At 36.9% G+C, this 19,476-nt stretch overlaps 1 protein-coding gene across 1 annotated transcript in view; it reads right to left on the bottom strand.

Annotated features, from left to right (window-relative positions):
* Positions 1 to 19,476, bottom strand: part of MTX2 (metaxin 2) — a 43,240-nt gene that overhangs the window by 16,114 nt on the left and 7,650 nt on the right. The window contains exons 2-3 of the mRNA XM_067549190.1: positions 11,254 to 11,301; positions 10,221 to 10,267 (exon numbers count right to left, since the gene is read on the bottom strand). Coding sequence (XP_067405291.1) covers positions 10,221 to 10,267; positions 11,254 to 11,301 — 95 coding nt within the window. The remainder of the gene's footprint in view (positions 1 to 10,220; positions 10,268 to 11,253; positions 11,302 to 19,476) is intronic.

Here is a 19,476-nt window from a genome sequence, read left to right on the forward strand (position 1 = left end):
AGAATTGAGCTCCTATTGTATGTGCTAACCAGTTAATCAAGTGCCATTAGACACAACTAGCATGCCTACAAGGGATGGATATAAAACCTATTACAGCTCAGTGTGCTGCAGATTTTTTTATATTCCACCTGCATGCTCCACCAGTACAGAGTTGTCTCCACATTTGACAAACAATGCTATAATCTGTGGACTTCTCAACTTCTCAAAACCTACCAATATTCTTGAAAGGTAAATTTACACCCAAAACAAGGATACGAGCTATCAATCAGTCTTCACTGCATCTCAACAAAGTTTCTTTTTGGAGGGAAATACTGGTAAGGTTTATCACATCATCAGTGATGTCAAAGTGGTAATCTTGGATTCCTCTTAAATATTTTTTCTAGGACTTTGTTCTGACCAAAACATAACAATTTAAATAAAGTAAGCATTAGTGACAATGTGTGGTGTGCCTACTGTGACAATTGGTAAAGAATAACACTACTCCCAGCCACAGAGAGGGCTGAGGTCAAGGGGGTGACTATACAATTTCCCAGATTCCACCAGCCCTTCATAAACATTAGAGTTGGTCTACAGTGAAAATTTGCATAGGCATAGCTTCGTAGAGGTGTGAAAAAAATCCACACCCCTGAAATGAAGCAGCTATACTGACCTAACCGTCAGGGTAGACGGCACTAGGTTGATGGAAGAATTCATCTGTTGACCTAGCTACTGCCTCTCAGGGAGGTTGATTAACTACAGAGACAAGAGAACCCCTCCCATCGCCATAATGATGGAAGTGCTGCAGCTGTGCCACTATAGCATTTTAAGTGTAGAAATAGCCTTAGACAATTTATTTCACTAACATAACATTCACATTCTCCTGTATTAATGCGATTGTCAGGGTTGGGAAATTATTAGCATTAAAAACTTAACCAAAACCCACAATTAATAACATTTTAGGCACAGTTAGTGCCAAATGACAATTACATTATCCTCTAGATAATTAGAGGGTAAGGGAATCACAGGCAACGTATGTTTACAGGTATTTATTGCCAGAAAATGTTGACTGCTTTTTTGATACAGTAAACATTACTATATGAAGAGAAAGCAGTAGACTAATATATTTGGATTCTAGTAAACATTTGATAAAGTGTCAGGAAAATTAGTCAAAATTAGCTTGGATTTGAATAATCATGAGGAAAGAAAACAGACTAAAGACCACAAACAAAGAGTCACAATAAGCAACAATGTATTGAACTAGGGATATTTGGAAGGAATGGTCTAGTGGACAACGCAGGGATCTTTGTTAGGCTTGATCTTATTTAACATCTTCATTCATTAGTGACTAAGAAGGAGCGAACAGCACCAAGTTTATAGATGATACTAAACTGGAATGCATTGCAATACCTAGCGAGAACAAAAAAGTAATAGACTATTGATGGATCTCATTTTCTCCCCATGGCACCTTACCTATATGATGAACAGAAGGGGTGACCAGGTGGATCTCTGGTTCACCCTTAACAAAAGAGCCATTGTAGCAGATAAGAGATTACCCAACACTCTCAAACTTTTCAAAGAAGAAATTGGAATCACTCCAACTCAATTCAGCTAAGGTCCACAAATACCTCAACTCCACTTCATGGTCAATGGAAGCAAAGGCAGACATATCTATTGGCATAGTATCCATCAACAGAGATCAGTCAGCCAAACCTATGCAGTCTCTGTCCTATATTCAGGCCTAAAACCAGAATAAAAAAGGGCCAAGGAAATTAGAGGATTCTAGATGACACAAAAGGTTGCTTTGCCAAATCCTTCTTTTAAAAAAAAAAAAAAAAAAAAAAAAAAAAAAAAAAAAAGCACACCCCCCGCCCTCCCCAAAAGGTTAGGAACTAGGCAATACAGGCAAGACGACAAACATCAAATTGCATCCAACTTCCCCATAAATGATTTTACAAGCCAAGAGTGGCTCAGTTTGCATGCCACAACCTAGCATTCCTCCAAGGCCTTCAGAACCTCATGTAGGAAAAAATGCAGCATTTGCACACATCCACTGACCTCAGCATGGATCTACTACCAAAGCCGCAGCCAAATCTTAGCAATCTTGCCCATGAGCTCTTTAGGGGAGACACTCTACTCCGAATTGAGACAATGCAGATTCACCCCTTGCAACACATCTGCTACTCATAACTTCAAATGAAGAAGTTTTCCTGACTAAAATAGCTGTGAAAAATGTTCATAGCCTTCCAGGTCCCACTCTAGAGAAATCATCCTCTGAGCCAAAAATACTTGAATACCAATAGAAAAAGGAGAACAGCTCCAAAATACAAACTGAACTCCTATTTGGTAGCTTAGAGAGGACAAAATGTCTTTTTCTGATTTCTTAGCATCTGGTCATAAGATTTATGAGCTAGATTAACAGAAATATTTAAAATCAAGAAGAATAAAGTGAAAACTGATCAGCCTTCTCCTTATTTCCCTAGCCTGTATAACAAAAACAAGGGACGGTAGCAACAATACTGGTGTCCAGCATGCTTATAAAAATAAAGGAAACTTCCTATGAGAGTAAATGTGGAATTCATTGTCACAGGAAGGTATCAATCCAAACACTCTGGCAGGGTTTTAAAAAATAAAATCAATAATTTTATGGCTTGCATTTATAGTTCAGCATGCTGTGATAACAGTAATCAAATCGCACATTTCTGGGTATAAGATTATTGCCACTGGCGTCAAGAAGAATTCCTTCCCTATCCACCCATCTGACCAGAGTGAACTCTCTTCTGAAGCAATGATATTGCCCACGGCCAGAAGGTGAACGTCAAACAACCTGGTCCTGCAATGCAATGCAATCCAATATGGTAAATCCTATGATCAACATAGAATCTATTGATTCAGAAGCTATTTAAAATTATTCCTAAACTGGAGGTATGTTGTGCTCTCTGTGGATAAAGTTATTAAGCTCGTGGCAGACAAAGAACCCATCTCCTACAGCACAATGTACTCCAGACAGGGTCTTCATTTGCTGACTTCACATGCATTTTTGGTTCCATTTAATAGCAGTATCTACTTTATTTTGAATATCAATGAGATTCAAAAAGTGTGCATTTTAACTGCAAGAGTATGAACTAACAGCAGATATGCAGAAAGGGCTTATGTCAAGCTTTAACATGACACGTGTTATGAAACTAATAAACCTCTTTTGATTTAAATCAAGGGACGGGGCACATCCTGGCAAAACAGAATTATTACCCATGTCAGTCAGTTCTAAGATGCTCCTATATACTGCCTTACAACGTCAAGCTACTGGGCACATGGTGGCACAATGTTAATAATCAGAAAAAAGTAAATTTTCAGCTTCCCCCTGAGCTTTTGAAAATGGATTTACCTATAAATTTAGTTTGATTTTAGATGAAAACTCTTAACTAAGAAAGCACATGAGTCTATATTATTTGACAGAATTTGAATGGGACACAAGATCAGTAGAGCTCTGCGTGGATACAAAATTTTTATCTGCATCTGATCCACAAAAATGATCTGTGGATATTAAGTGGATATCTGCAGATTTGCAGGGCTCTAAAGTTCAGTTTGATTCAGTTAAAAGCATAACAAACAACAACATTGCTTAAAATAAGAGAACCAACTTCTTGTTTTTTTTATTTCCCCAATTTCAGAAAATCCAATTTTCTTATAGAGTTCCCTTTAAATAGCATTAAAACTAAACAGAGATTATTCTTCCCGCTCACACTGCTAATGTTCAGAAGGGATTTGGGGTAGGCCCAAGAGGACATGGCAGGGTTCACTCAGTGTCCCTCTCCTTTCTCTGTATGCTCACACATGCCTGCCATTTTCACCTTTGCTGCTGCTTGTGGAAGCTCCCCTCTAAGCAATGTAACAGACTGATGTCATACTAGGGCATGAGATAGGAAGTGAAAATGACCATATACAGTGCTATTAGAGAGACAAGGTGGGCAGAGTAATATCTTTTATTGGACCAATTTCTGCTGGTGAGAAGCTTTCAAGCTTACACAAAGCTCTTCTTCACTGCTATCAAATGCACAAAATAAAATAAACAAAATAGAAGATTTATTCTCTTTAGCCTTTCAGTTAGTCATCCTAAGTGTTACTTGAAATTCTAGTAGATACAAAAAAAAATTTAAGCAGAAATATTATTTTTCAAGTTGACAATGTGAATACAACTCTAGAGAATCTCTTAGAGAATCATCCATTAGGTTTTTCCACCTCAAATCAGAACACACACCCACTAAGCACAATACTCTAAGCATAAATTCCAGTTGGATATAAAGAATATCAAGATTTTAGTATTTAAGGTCAGAACCACCCCCCCGCCTACTTATTTCAGAATTCCAACAGTTCACATTCTATGTCCCTATATGAGAAACCCTATTTTCAGATGACAAACTTCTTTCAGAGGAGATACACATTATCCATTTCATAATTAAGTCCAAACCATTGTAAGTAATATCTCATTGACTTGTATTTGAAAAGCATTCACAGAATGCTATTGTGAAGAAAGAGATTTGTGTTTTCATTCTTAGTCTGTTTCATCAAGACACAAAGGAGAATCTGTGATGACAACTGAAGAATTATTCTTCGCCTTATTGAAGGGACATGTTTTAAAACTAAAAACCATGAACAAATCTACAAAATAATTCAGTTTTTATATCAAACAGCTGCAGACCTTGTAATTGAAATAGTGTCTAAGGCTACAAATGAAAACTGTTCAGTATCATTCTTTGAGTGACAGATTAAATTTCTAATCCAGTTGTGGTAATGGCCACATTTGTAGTTTAACATAAATTAAGAGTTTAATTATATTTGTGACTATTATAAACAAAATAACAAATTCCTTTGTACCTGTGAATGTAATTTATAGCAAAGCCAGGTTCATTTTCCAAAACAATCTATTTTACACTGCAGCAGAACACTGCTATAATGGTATAATGTAATTCTTGTTGTAGAATGTGGAAAGAGTAGATTCACTGGTAGCACAGAGGAGGTTTTGAAGATAAATGAAGATGCTATTCATTCAGGGGTAATTTAATTTTAGAACTATATGAAAGATGTTTCACTCAAATGCAGTAGTTGCATGGATAGGGATTTAAGTGTATTTTCAGATACAATGTAATGCCGGTAGATCGATTATGTTGATACTATATTTCTCATCATGAAGAATTCTAGCTTTTATTCTGTTTAAAAATGGATTGTCAGATTTTCATTTCACTACTGAATCTTTGTTTTGTGTAGGGAAACAACTTAAAATTCAGTTTACTGTTTAGTTTCAAAAACAAAATTACATAATTCATATGCTAAAATTACAAGCCTGTAAAAACTATCAATCAAGGGTGATTTACCTCAACAAGTTATCAAATAATTGTGCAAATAAGCAGTTAGCCTGAGCAATTTAAACATCTGTTGCATAAACATCCCTCTTTGATGCAATACTAATAGCCAATTTTAACCTCCTTCCTGCAGCAATATAGGATATAGACCAAATGCATGGTTTCTGCAACTGATACTGGATTTTACTATCACTTAGTACAGGTTCTGGAACCACAAGATAGTGGGGCCCACTATGTAGTAACCTGCCTGATGGTTTTGAAGTATCAACATGTTTAGGCTTGTGTACACAACATTTTTATATTATATATGGGTGTGTGTGTGTGTGTGTGTTACAGAGTTAGGAAACAAACAGAGAATCATTGTTATACAATACACAGTATTTAAAGCAATACATACATATTCAGCATCACATTTTATATAAGGTCATAACAGAAGATTCACTTCTGGAATTTAGAACTGAATACTAGAGGTCTTAATTCCTGGTTCACCTTGAGCAAAATTCTCTCTCCCTTTCCTTCCAGCATAATGCTCGAGTAATTGAACTTTGTGTGGAAAACAATATGGGGACTGTGGGGACAGAATCTACTTCCAGTCCACAGGCAAACTGCAATGCAATCTGTCTGCTATTCCATCCTACAAGTTGGAATACAATCTGCAGGCCCTCCATGTCACCTTATTTAAGGCCAAAAAAGTACAGATCCAGTTACCCCACTTCTGGTTTCTCCCTGGCTGCTAAATGTTTTATTACAGAGATCTCAATAAATTTGGCTTCCAGACTTAAAGGTTACTGAAATAACCCTTATTCAGTCAGGTTTTAATTCTGTAATTTCTCTTCTTTTATATGTTTCAGTCATTACATGGATAAGATACATGATTCACCAGTAAAATGCCTTGTTGACTTGAGAGCGTACAGACTGTTATAAGGAAATAAAATATAGGAACTTGAAAACACAATCTTTTGCTTTTTGTGGTGCAGTAGTGTCCAAAGACATCAATAAAGACTGGAGCCCAAACGTGGTAGGTGTTGTGTGAACATGTAGGAAGACCATCCTGAACAGCTTATAGTTAAAAATAAGCGTTATTTAAATAGTATCATGTATGTTATTAAAATCGAGTATTTATAATTTCCATTTTGCTGCTCTCTCCCACAAACACAGCAATATGATACCATAAAGAACCAACACAAAATCCTTTTGTCAAATCCTTAAGACTTTTCTTCCAAAATCAGAGTGTGTGTTTACGGTAAACAGAATACAGCAGGCAAAAATTGCAAAATTTGAGGCATTTAAATGCAAGTTTCATATCTGGGGAAGGCTTTGGGGGGGACAACAAACATTATATCTTTATTTTTATTGCTTGGTGTCTGTGGAGTCCTTTCTACTTGCCCACAGGATGAAATAAATTGGGGCAGGCGGAGAGAATCTTGCATGTATACAATGGTCTAGAAAATAAAATAAAAAAAATATTAGAAAACCACTGTTTTGTTTTGTTTTTTAAAAATCAACAAATTTGCAGTTTGCCAGAGGGAATTATCTAGGGAGTATAGAATGTACTTCTTCGTAATACAGTATAAAGTGTGTGCACATGCATGCACACACAATACTGTATATATTTAGGATGCCACTGATTAATATTCTGTTAATGATTTTAATTGTTAACTACATCCACTCCTTTTTGGATATACCGAGGTTTAGCTATTGAGATACCGATTTTATAGGAACTTTGAGTAGAAGGAAAAAAATACTGAGTAATGGAAAATTCCATTATAAATAAAGGGAGGGAAATGACTAGGGTGGGAGGATGATAGGAACACTGAGTTATGTCACTTATCTTGAATGTGCATGAAATTTTTCATTAACTTTAATGGGAGTAAGACCGCACATAAGATGAGAAGAAAAGAGACTTTATTCTACATATAACATTCTCAACCCTGTAACAAGATAATCATTACTGAAATTACACCATTTTCCTTTTATATGAATTTCTTTGCTGTGAAAGTAAATGGACATTGGATATCAAGAATTTGCAGCATATGATCAAATTATCTTCATTTCCAATAGGACTGTATAATGTGCTACTTTAGGTTAATGGACAAGTGGTGAAATATGTATTACAGATAACGCATTGACTCATTTTGTGTGTTTGCAGTTACATTGCATTTTCAGCAAATGTACAAAACCTGAACACTGAAAGATTAAGGGATTCCACAATTAAATCTATTTTCAGGAACTGCAGGTTACATAAAAAAAATTCCTAGCAGGATCAGCAAAGGAGTTCCACAATAGGAATTGTTAATTAAGTATAAGAAGGCACTAATATTCAGTATAATTACTACAAATCACATCACTTTCTAAAAAGCTTACCCCCAATCACATATACACAGTCTTAAATTCACACTGCAGTATGCAAGGAATAGGGCATGTGACTCCAATCAATATTAAAAGAATTTACATAATCAGTTCCTTACATTGAAATTTTAGCCTTTACTATCCGATGATTATAAGAAAACATCTCCAATGATCACTCACTCACACACACGGAGAACTTATTTTGCTTTCCACAGTATCTGTCCCACAGCCAAACAGAAATTGACATGCTAGATGCATGGTAGTGTTACCACTTATAAAGACTGTGGTCAGCTTTTATTTTAAGTAATTGCTTAGTAAGTTATTTGTTGTGCTCTCTCACACACCCACCCACGTTTTCTTTGCGAGTCAACCAAGGCAGACGTCATAAAGAGGTACTATGATGGAAAAGAGATTTCTAGAAGGATTTGGTGTAGGTGACAGCCAAATTATGGCAAGTGGAGGGTTTTATTTAAGCCTTCTTCCCTGAAGCAGCCACCCCTACAACTCCATTTAATAAGACGTAGACAGAACTGTGATGTATCTTCACCGGGTGGAAGCCCAAACAAGCCATGAACAACTTGAGTGCCTTTTCTATGGGAAATCCATGTGCCATAGGTCAGTGGCTGAGAGATACTGGAGTGAAAAAATATATTGAAAAAAGAAGTACCAGGTATTGGCCTCCTTTCTTTCCACCCAACACATACCCATCCATCAACCCTTAAACCTCTCCCCTCTCCCCCCTCCCCCCAATATTCATCAGAAAAAGATACAACTATTCCTGTTTTTGACATTGACTAATGCAACATGTGTCAGGTAAGCTAATGATCAGGCAATTTTAAAATTAAGTTATTTTTTTTAAATTACACATCCTAATAAAATTTACATTTTGTGGACAGCTACTTTTTTTTTTTTTGGGTGGGGAGGGGGAAATCACAACTGTATTCCTTATACAGGTTCTTCTAAACTGATACCATTCCCCCATACAGAAGAAAATTGTTCCATAAAGTTTAAATCAGATATCTGCCAAAGTCATATTTATAGTCATGGCTACTATCAGCTGTCAAGCCAAAGAATATTGAAGAAAAACAGGCATTTTTAATATATTATGGTTAATATATCATCTAAGTGACATGTGCAGGATAACAATAGAATTGGAATGGTCAAGCAAAATGCTACATTAGAAAAAGAAACTTCTGTTTTGTTTGGAAAGAGACCAAAACCACACCTGTGACCCTGATGGATGGAGAGAAGATTCATGAGAACTACAAAAATAAGGGTTTCTGGAGCTAAAGCAACACTGAGATCAAGCGATCAAATGCTCAACAAAACTCCTTATTTCTTTCCACTGCAAAGAATGATTTAAAACATACTGTATCACAGAGAAACAGGGGTAAAACACTAGCATCTGTTTTCCAAAATAAATGGAAAACTTGTCCATCTATCAAAGAAACAAGATACTTTTTTTTTTTTTTTTGGCATGCTACCAAAGGATTAACTCTTGGAACACTGATATTTTCCAGATTCTCAGCCAAAAAAAATCTTGGATAGAATAGAGTCCTTAGAGGATTGGTAGAGTGACCAAAGAATCATGAACTTTTGATTGGCGTCTTTACAAAATACGGGTTAGTGAACCTTTTACATGATGATACCTCAAATGGTCCCACTCAGACCAAAAGAGATGCAGCCTTCTGGGGTACATAAGCCCTCCAAAAGGCTATCTGAACTAGCTATGCAATGGACTAGCCCACATAAGGGGAGCAAGTAGAAGTGAGGGAATAAAGCAACCCTCTTCCACAGGAAGTAGTAGAGTTGCTTTGGAGGATGGGGAACTTTTTTTGCCAGCCAGTTCCTCTCTACTAATGGGGGAAAGTGTCCTTTCAGAATGAAGAGCAGCCTCTGGGGTTACTGAACTTAACAGGTTAATGGAGTTTACACAGACTTTCCAGCCACAAGGCATTTTTAAGTAGATTAGAGCCTTAAATTTGTTAATTACGTGGAATACCTCTAACATACACTGGAGTGTACAATATACAGTGGATTTTAAACTCTTTACATATGGTGGAACTGGATTCCTTGTGTTTTGGGGGTATTGGCTTTGAGGATTAGGTGACCAGTAAGCATATAAGGAGTGGTCTTTGGGAGGTCACCTGTTCCTAAGCAACCCAAAAGGTGACCAGACTGGTTACAGCAGAAAAGATAAAACTAAAGGTCAAACATGAGCTGCCAGCAGTGTGTTCAATTCCTATTATAAACAGGTAAGACAGACATAAATATGAACACATGCACAGGCACTAATATCAGGATTCTTAACAACAACAAAAATCTATAACACCTGGATTATAAAGACTAACAGGAGTTATTTCAACTTGGAAAATTATCTTGTGTCCAAGAACATAAAATTTGAATCTAAAAAGTACTTGGAAAATGTCTAAATAATTCATTTGAAGACTTCTAATGTAATTTAGTTAAGATTTAATCTTTCAGAGAAATAAATTAAATTAACATCTCTGTAGTTGAGAAAAGGTGATGTTTTACCTGAACAGCAAGAGACGATGCATTGTCAGAAAGCAAAATTTGCTCCTCTGTGGAAAGAAAATGAAAGAATACAATTACAAGAAATAGTTCCTGTTTAGTGATTGATATGTAACTGTATAACATTCTGTGCTAAATCTCTTGTATATAAATTAAAAAAGCAAAAACTTCAGAGAATATATGCACCATTACATTAATTTTATGTTATGGTTCTGGACAACAAAACCTGAAATATGAATACAAATATATACCAGGAATATCTATTCTAGAAATGCTCTACCATTTATCTTATTTTAACAGAGATGTACAATTAGAAACCCCAACTAAAAACAAATTTGTCTCTCAATTTTAAGCCAATTATTCCTCTCCTAATCAAAGTAAAATAGCATGTTCATACTTCTCCAGCTAAAAAGTAAAAGCATTCAGAATCCTCAAAAAAAAAAAAAAAAAAAAACCCAGCTTGCAGTTAATATTGCACACTGTGTCTAGGTCTGTCACACAAAAGAAAGATGACAAGTTCGCTGCAATAAAAATTCCATGCTTAGAAGACTAGGGCTGCTACCTATTAGTCTTCATTACTTTGCAGTCTTCTGACAACTGTAGCAGGCTGCTGAGCCCCAAATGGGGGCCATAATGTGATCTGATGATATATGAAGAGCTGCTAAAGGGAGCCTGAACCATCCTAGCCTATACATTTTAACAGTTCCTTTTTACTGAGAGCCCACTTTACCATAAGACTTCAAAAATCTGCTGCCTCAGCTATTGGTGCAGTAAATCTGCCAACGGTGCCTGCAACCACATCATTTTACACTGCCTACAGCAGCCAATATAATGAGTCAATAATAAACCAAGGACCTTATAGGCCATGAATAGCTGTCTTATATTGGCAGATGCAAGCTTAGCTAAAACCTCTGACCAGACAAACACAAAGGAAAATCTCTTCTTAACAGCCTCTATTTTCCCTGAAGTTAATTATTACTGTATATTTAATGTTTTTAAAAATAAAATCATTAATTGCAGAAAATAATGTACCCACCCTTCAGCTGCTGATACAACGCAGCATTTTCAGGCCAAGGTTCTGCAGCTGTGGAAAGAAAAGGAATTCATAATTAAGCAAATAACCAACCATGTGTTAGCGGACGTGAACTGAACATGAATGTTACCTAGAGCAGAAATTAGAATTGTAGACCCACTGATGCAAAATTTGACCTGTTATTTACACTACTCTCCTTTTCCAAGGGAATGGAAGGAGGTGGAAGAAAATTGAATTCCTCCCAAAAAAAAAAATGAAGGCTGCAATATTCCTTAAATTCAAGCTATGCCAAAGGGTGGTCTTACAGCTATAAAACCATAACAGCAGACTTCTTCCTAACTGTTAGAGTTCTTGTACACACCCCATCATAACACACCATACTCCATTCTGCCCACTCACAAGACAAGTAATTTAAAAGGCGTAAGATAAAGAATTCTGCTAAGAACAGGACACACACACATACACACACGAGAGATGGCACAACTGGCACCTACAAAACTTAGCTTACGAGTTTGTTTTGGGACAAAAAAAAAAAAAAAATCTTATGTTCTTTGAATGCCGATTCTTGATTCAGCCCCTCTATAACAGAATCACCTAGCTGAGTATTTGGGCACTTCAGAAGGCATCTCACCAAGCAGGAGGTAGCACTGGAGGTTTATTTTGCCTCACACAATATGGGACAGCACTGAAGTGGATAATTGTCAGTATTCTTTTGAAAGACTATCATCATTCGTTCAAAAAAGGCAATATATTCCAAATGAGAATCTCTGTGTTTAATCTATCATTCACCATGTGAATTTCTGGCGTAGCATAAATAATCATTAGTACCGATGTACTATTACTAATATAGATTAGATAACAGACAAAATGACATTACAATAAACTATTACATTTTTTTGTTAAATACATCTTAGATGTCATTTTTAATTCAACTTGTTAATTGAAGTTTTTTTGTAACAACCAAATTGGCTTGTTTTGATTAAAATTCATTCCACCTCACATAAAAAAATATTTTGAAAACATTCAAGTCTACAAATGACTATATGTACTGCAAAACAGAAGCTTGCCACTGGCTAAGAAGAGGTCATTCTTTGTGTCAGTTCGCCTTCAGAACACTAAGAAAAATACTGCATGATTTTGTAATTAACATATTCTTTACTTCTACTACTGCACTGTTAACTTTAGATTTTATGGCAGTCAGACAAGATTGTGTATACATTATTACAAGCTTTACAATCTTGCAAAGGTCACTACCCTTAACATCAAGCACAAAAAAACTACCAGTATGGGCATGAGAAGGTAAGTAATCACATCCCCATGTCATGACAGTGTTTTATGTTTTCTATAGCATTTATTGCTTTTAAACCCATCCATTAAAGTTTGTGTCCTGGAGTAAAAATCTGAGATGAAGTATACTCTATTTATTTAACAAAAAAGAAGACACCACAGTGAACCTACCACCACAGACTTAATTGTTAAAATGATCGATCTAGATTATATTTCTTTAATTCAGTAGAAGTCCAGGCTCATGGAAATGTTGTGACACTGTATGATATCCAGGAGGCACAGGATGACACGCACGGTTGTAATCTGTTACAGGTCCAATGTGGGTGCTTACTTCAAATACACAATCATGATCACTGGGTGTAATATTTACCCATACTTGTAATGTGATTAGCTGAATTGGTCCATGCAGTATGTTATTATATACAGGTATTATTTCAATTTGGTTCCATGTGGTGAAATTAAACCACTGGATTCCCCAATGCGCATTGGTTGTTTTTATAATGATTAATTGCACTAGTAGCCCCAGAAATGGTGTCCACATCTCTGCTGCTGATGTCCACCTAAAGAGAAAGAAACGCTTGCGCTGGAGAGATGTCTTTTTGTTAATAGGTTACTGTACTGAGACTGTCCATAAGGGTGTGTGGAGGGCGATCCAGGTATGAATGCTTAGCTTTTTCTTGTTACTGGACACTTTATGAAGTTCAGCTCCTTACAGGGATACCTGAAACATGCTCAAGTAAACATTGTATCTGACATGACGTATCTGACACGCATTATCATGATTCTGCCATACTGATGTCACCCAATATACAAAATCCCCCCCCCCCCCCCTCAAGCCAGCCCGCGTGACACCCCCAACGTGAGACTGGTGTAGAAAGGAGTGATCGGAGCTCCTGAATAAACCTCAGGGGCCCCCTTTATCCAGACAGTGTGACACCCCCCCACACACAAAACTGATGCAGAAAGGGGTGCATCATAGGAACTTTCCCTCTTCAGTTTTTAACATGTTTCAAGGCTTTTACATAATATCAGGCACACGATACATTTTTACATTTCTCGCACTAACAAATTAACTACAAGACTTAACAATGGCACACATATCATTAGCAAAATCATGTTTAGTTAAAACAGGCTTTTTCCTTGCAAGGTTCATCATGGAGGTAACAATGTTATTTGTTTTTTTACAAACCGTTATAATAGTGTAGTTAGCTCAATGGTGACACATACTTCACCACTGGTTGTTCTGTTACATTTACATTACCCTCCTGCTCAGACTAGGCTTTGGGCCCCCACTTTGGCCCCCTCCAAAGAAACATTTTTTTGTTGAGCCCTAACAGATTCATTCCACATGTGGCTCCAATGCAGAGCCATCCAGGCACACCCAACTTACTTTCAGCTGGCCACACCCGAGAGGAATTCTTCTTGCAAACAGCTATGGGTGGATCTTCCCCCCACCCCCGTCAGGCAGGTAGTATGCATCAACACCCCCACTAGTTAGTTCACTAGTTCCCAGACGCTTAACTGCTATCCCTTTCCAGTCTGGACTAGGTTTTAAAGAGATATCAACCATTTTCACTAGCATCTCATCAACAGGGTTCTCATGTTCTAAAGTTAGTTTCTTTATCATTTTTTGTAAGATTTGATTTTCTTTTTCTAAATGCTCATTTTCCTTTGCGAGGTTATTTTTCTCTTGAGTTCTAGATTCTCTCAACATGTTTTTAAGAATTTCCAATTGGTTCTGTAGGCCTGCAGCCGAGGCTTTCCATTTTTCAGTTTCCTGGCCAGATTTCTGGACTTCTTTTTGGAGGGAAGCAATTTAGTTCACATGGACTACTCATCGGACAGTAACAGCTTTTGGTCATGATTATCCTAGGCCAGATTTCAAACAGCAAACTTGGAACAAGGGCTCCATATTCTATTACTTATATCCCAAAAGAACCATATTATAATATTTATCTTAGATTCTCACACACTGGACCCTAGTTTGCTGGAAGAGTAGCCAAACTACAATACAAAGGGTACATTCTCAAAGGTCTGCACAATTCTCATTAACTTGACTGGGAATTATGTTTTTAAACACCTATACACTACTCTGACTATTACTCATTCTGTATCATGTAGGTAATCATTTCATACTTTCATATGATCATTTCACATTTTGCTTTGGAGAGAGGTTTAATACCACAATATAAATCTGACAAATGACCAGCTATGAAAGATGGAAATTTAATTCAGAATGGTATTATTAGAGTCCCAAAGCCTACTTAAAATTAGTCATAAGCCCAAATCTTCTGCTCAGGGAGACTAGATGCCCATTTTATGACAGCAAGGAAAAATCCTTAAAGAGATGCCATGTGTCTTGATAAGAGGAGAGAGGATATAGTATTTTTTTTAATGTACAGCATGACTCCTGGCTTCTGTAGGTGAAGACATAATTTGTAGAATAATAGGCACTAATATTACATGCTGCTTCAGTTCTGTCATATTTCCAATCCATCAAATTGATTAATGCTATAATAACTCTACATAAACTTATCATTTGTGCACTAATGAAGTCAAATCCAGTTTATCCTGCAGGAACTAGATTCTTTTGGTCTGCAGATGTTAGTTCTCCTGCTAACTACGGCCACCCTACCAGTGGTAGGGGCAGAGGAAAAGCAACAAATATGACATATACCCGAATTTCAAAGTTTTCTGCAGAGGATGAACTTTATGGTGTCTCAACAGCCTCAGACCCAATAGAACAGACAGCCGTCTTCATCACTAGCTTACAGTATGAAATAACGGACTGGTCATATACCTTAGGCACAGCAAGCTATTCTTGAACTTCAGGAACATGGACATAACAGAGGAGTTAAAACGGACAGTTCAGCAGATGGAGCATTGCAACGATCAAAGAAGCTAAACAGCAGTTAGTCCTGACATGTAAAAGCTTCTTTGGTTTCGAAAAAGACTAAATATAAAATTTGGTTATTGAAAACTTTGCTAAACGTCATGTATGTCATATTAACCATCTCAGTTGTTTACTCATCACTGGTGGGTTTGGGAAACAGAAGCATATAGAACTAACATATGTTGGCAGGGGTCATGAGTACCAAATTAAACTCTCCAGAAAAAAATCCTGAAAATTAAGTGTCATCAGATGACTCTAGAGGCTTTAATTACAGAGGACAGTGGCTACATATTAAGTTGATTCCCAGCTCCTCTTCTGTCATATATTGTCCTAACCATTCCTTGATATCATTTTTGATAGAAACAAGGATCCATATAAATCAACATGACATGAAAGTCTTGTCAAATTCTTGGTTGCTGGAAAAATACTGCATTCGGTGCACTTTTCAGATTCAGTAATGGAACATTTTACTCCTGAAGCATTAAGGGTTGGTTCAGCTATCCAATTCGCTTTTAGATTTAAAATGATCATGTCTAGTCACTTCCAATTTTCAGTTCAAGAATACAGTTTCTCTATCTAAGCACTTATATACCCCTGTCCCATTGCCATAACAGGAGCAACTCACAAGCACTTGTGTAAATATAATCAAGACTCTCCTGTCAGGTAGGGAAGTATTATCCCCATTGCACAGATAGAAAATTCAGGTACAGAAAATGAAATTCACCTCTGTGCAGAGAGCCCACATGAACCCTATGCAATGCTCAGATCCCAATTAAGCTTTCAAAACAGAGTTCAAGTGGGCCTTTGAGGGATATACAGACTTTGTGTGTGCTCGCTACACAAAAGCAGCTAAAGAGATCGGGTGTGGTGACTCACCCAAGTTCACCCAAAATGTCTGGAAGAGCAGCAACCTGAATTCAAATTCCGAGTCCAAGTCCAGTGTCTCGGGCTCAAGAATTTCCCTTTCTAGACCATTCATTTTTAGTGCAATTGTTTTCATTTTTGAAGTATCTCCTGACACTAGAGAAATAATCGCTGGATTTTCAGTCCTGCAACCATGAGCAAGAGTGGAAACTTCCAGCAAAATGGAATGGACATGGAATGGGGAAGGGAAAGGAAAAAAAACTTCATCCATGTTCCAACCAGCATTAGCAGCAATTCTCTTCCATAAACTATTTACAATTATTCGTTTCCTTTTATTACTTTAAAAAAATAAGAAACTGTTTAAGAAACTACAAGATATTAATACGACTCAGAGTTTTAGTGAGGAATAGTATGGGCTAGACCACCATTTTATAATTTTTCTTGAAAAATGTAACCATGTATAACTAATGTCAGATACCATAGTATGTGGCATGGCTTGCCTGCTGCTCAGCCACCCATTCAGAAAATTTACTTCCCAACTGTAGCGTTCTTTTATATTATAAATATCTTAAACCTGGGAGACTTCTAGATCTATCCTGTAAGATCTTCACCTCAGAGAGGAGATAGAAGTAGTAAGAAGAGAAGGTATTTTGTTACAGAATACTTCCAACTTGAAAATGATTTGTTCCTTGCTTCTAATAACACCGCAGACCAAAATATAATTTAAAAATGTAATGTTTTTATTAAATATGTATATATTTACGATAGTGCCTACTTACACACTAGTTCAGCTCCATTTACAATCAAGGTAAAGAATTAACCACACTGCTGTCCTCTGGCACATTCATTATTTGTTAAGTGACGATGCTACGCTTTCTGCCAAACAAGATGCAAATAAAAACAATCCCTTCCCCCAAAAGCCTACAAACTAACTCGCTGATATTTCCATTATGTCGCTAAATTCACACTTGAATTTCTTTCTTCTGCTTCCGTAAATAACAGTTGCTTAGTGAGCTACCGAACTATTTCATGTGATTCACTGCGTGCAATTATATAACTGAGGATAGATTCTAGCCCTTGGTCATTTTGGCGCATGTGCATTCAACCAGTATAGTTTCCTAAGCACTAAGTAATGTTCATAGCTCTCAAATGAAGAAAGAATGAGCACAGAAAATAATGTTCCTTCTCTGTGAAGAAGTGGTTGCATTAATTATTCTCATTTATATATTTTTGCCATATTCTCATGGCACACTTGCATAAAAAAGTAGGAAAAAGAAAAACATCTGTATGTTAACAATTAGGCATAAGAAGTTAGGGTCACATAATAGTAAAGCCTGTCTTAAAATTGCCAAGAGGCTGAATATTCTGAATTAAGACCAACAATTTTGTCCTTAATTCACCTTAACGTTTAGATACTGCAGCTGGTGAGATAAGTGAACTTATATACTATTCTCTCAGGTTTCTTAAGAGTATTTCATCACAACAATGCAAACACTAAAAAGTAATGAATCTGTAAAATTGGACAATATCCACATCAATCAATCTTACTCTCTAAGTATTAGTTCACAAACATCAGAACATTCAACCACGCTGACACTTAACAGTAGAACAGACTGCTCGTGATCCTACTCAATTTCAGGCTGAGGTTGGTGCCACAGGGAAAAAGCTGCTTTCCAGTTAGAATCTTCTAGCTTTACACATCCCAAAGAAAGCCCCATTGTCAGTCTCTTTCCTAATCAAGATACATCAAAAGGAGGCAGTTTACCAGTTTATTCTCCTTTCATAAAGGGATAGTAAACATTTTAAGTTTTGAGGATACTAGTGGGTGTTGGACTATTAAGTATAAATATGGAAATGCTGGCAATTGATACATTTTTAAATCTGCCTTAACAAAAAAATGCAAAAATAAACCTTGATTAATGCAGTGATATTGCAGTCAAATTGGACCCAAAGCAGTTAAAAGATACTTCCTTTATTGATCACTACTAATGGATCAGATGTATAACCAACTTATGAATTAGCTGCCTGAATACCAGCCAATTCAACCCACCTATGTGAAGACACAGATCAATTTAAAAAAGGTACTTGGATCAATTCCATAAAATTGACCTAATATTGTAGGCTAACAAGGGTAAGAAAATAAGTTCATAGTGTCAGTAACTCCATGGCTCTGCTAAAAATGAACACTAATTACCTGAAGGAAAAAATGTGTTATCCTAGGGATTCATAGCTGTGCAAATACCCATCATTCTTCCTCAAGTTAAAGTGCATGCATTAAATCATATACCAAGAAATTACATGATTTGGTTAAATCCATGCCCATAACTCTTCCGCCCCCTCCCCCCAAGAATTTACAATACAGATAGATCATGTATGTTCAACGAATATTGATCAGCAACCTGGTCAAAGGTAAAGCCCAATTTCAGCAGCAATTCTGGAACTTTGGCTGCCAGTGGTTTGTATAAAAGTGTCACATACAAAACCTCTTGCAGACATTTGACGTGATGGAATTTGCTATTTTGTCCTACAAAAAGACTGCTAACAGCACATGTCTAAATAAGTGTGACCTTTAGTAACCATCTTTGAATTGAGCATTCTAGCTAGCATTTACTGCAAGGGTAGAGGGCTGACCCTACAGCATGCTGAAGTCTTTTGAGTAGAGCTGAGTCTCCTCATCTCCCACTTGAAGTTTATAGGGAGTGCGTGTGCTCAGCACCTCACAGGAGTATTTGACAGGATGAAGAACCAAAACCAGTCAGGATAAGACCAGCCCAAAATTAAAAGAAGTACATATATATATAAGCAGCTCCTAAAACAACATCTAAATTTTTTCCTGGGAGTGACTACTACAGTAGCACAGCAGCAGTGCTGCAGCTACAGCGCTTCCGTGTGGACACTCACACTATAGTGACGGGAGGGGTTCTTCCATCGCGGTAGTTAATCTATCTCTGCGAGGGGCGGTAGCTAGGTCGACAGAAGAATTCTTCTGTCAACCTACCACTGTGTATACAGGGGATTAGGTTGACTTCACTATGTTCCTCAGAGGGATGAATTTTTCATACCCCTGAGCAACATAGCTGGCTAGACTTAGGGTATTTCTTCATTGATGGCAGCAAATTCGCTGTCATTAGATTGATTTATCCAGCTCGACTGAGCAGAAGTGAAGACCCACTCAAATCGAT

The sequence above is a fragment of the Emydura macquarii genome, unplaced genomic scaffold (genome assembly GCF_026122565.2).
Source record: "Emydura macquarii macquarii isolate MOO-44397 ecotype Brisbane River unplaced genomic scaffold, CSIRO-AGI_Emac_v2 contig_1253, whole genome shotgun sequence".
In the NCBI taxonomy this organism is placed as follows: domain Eukaryota; kingdom Metazoa; phylum Chordata; order Testudines; family Chelidae; genus Emydura; species Emydura macquarii.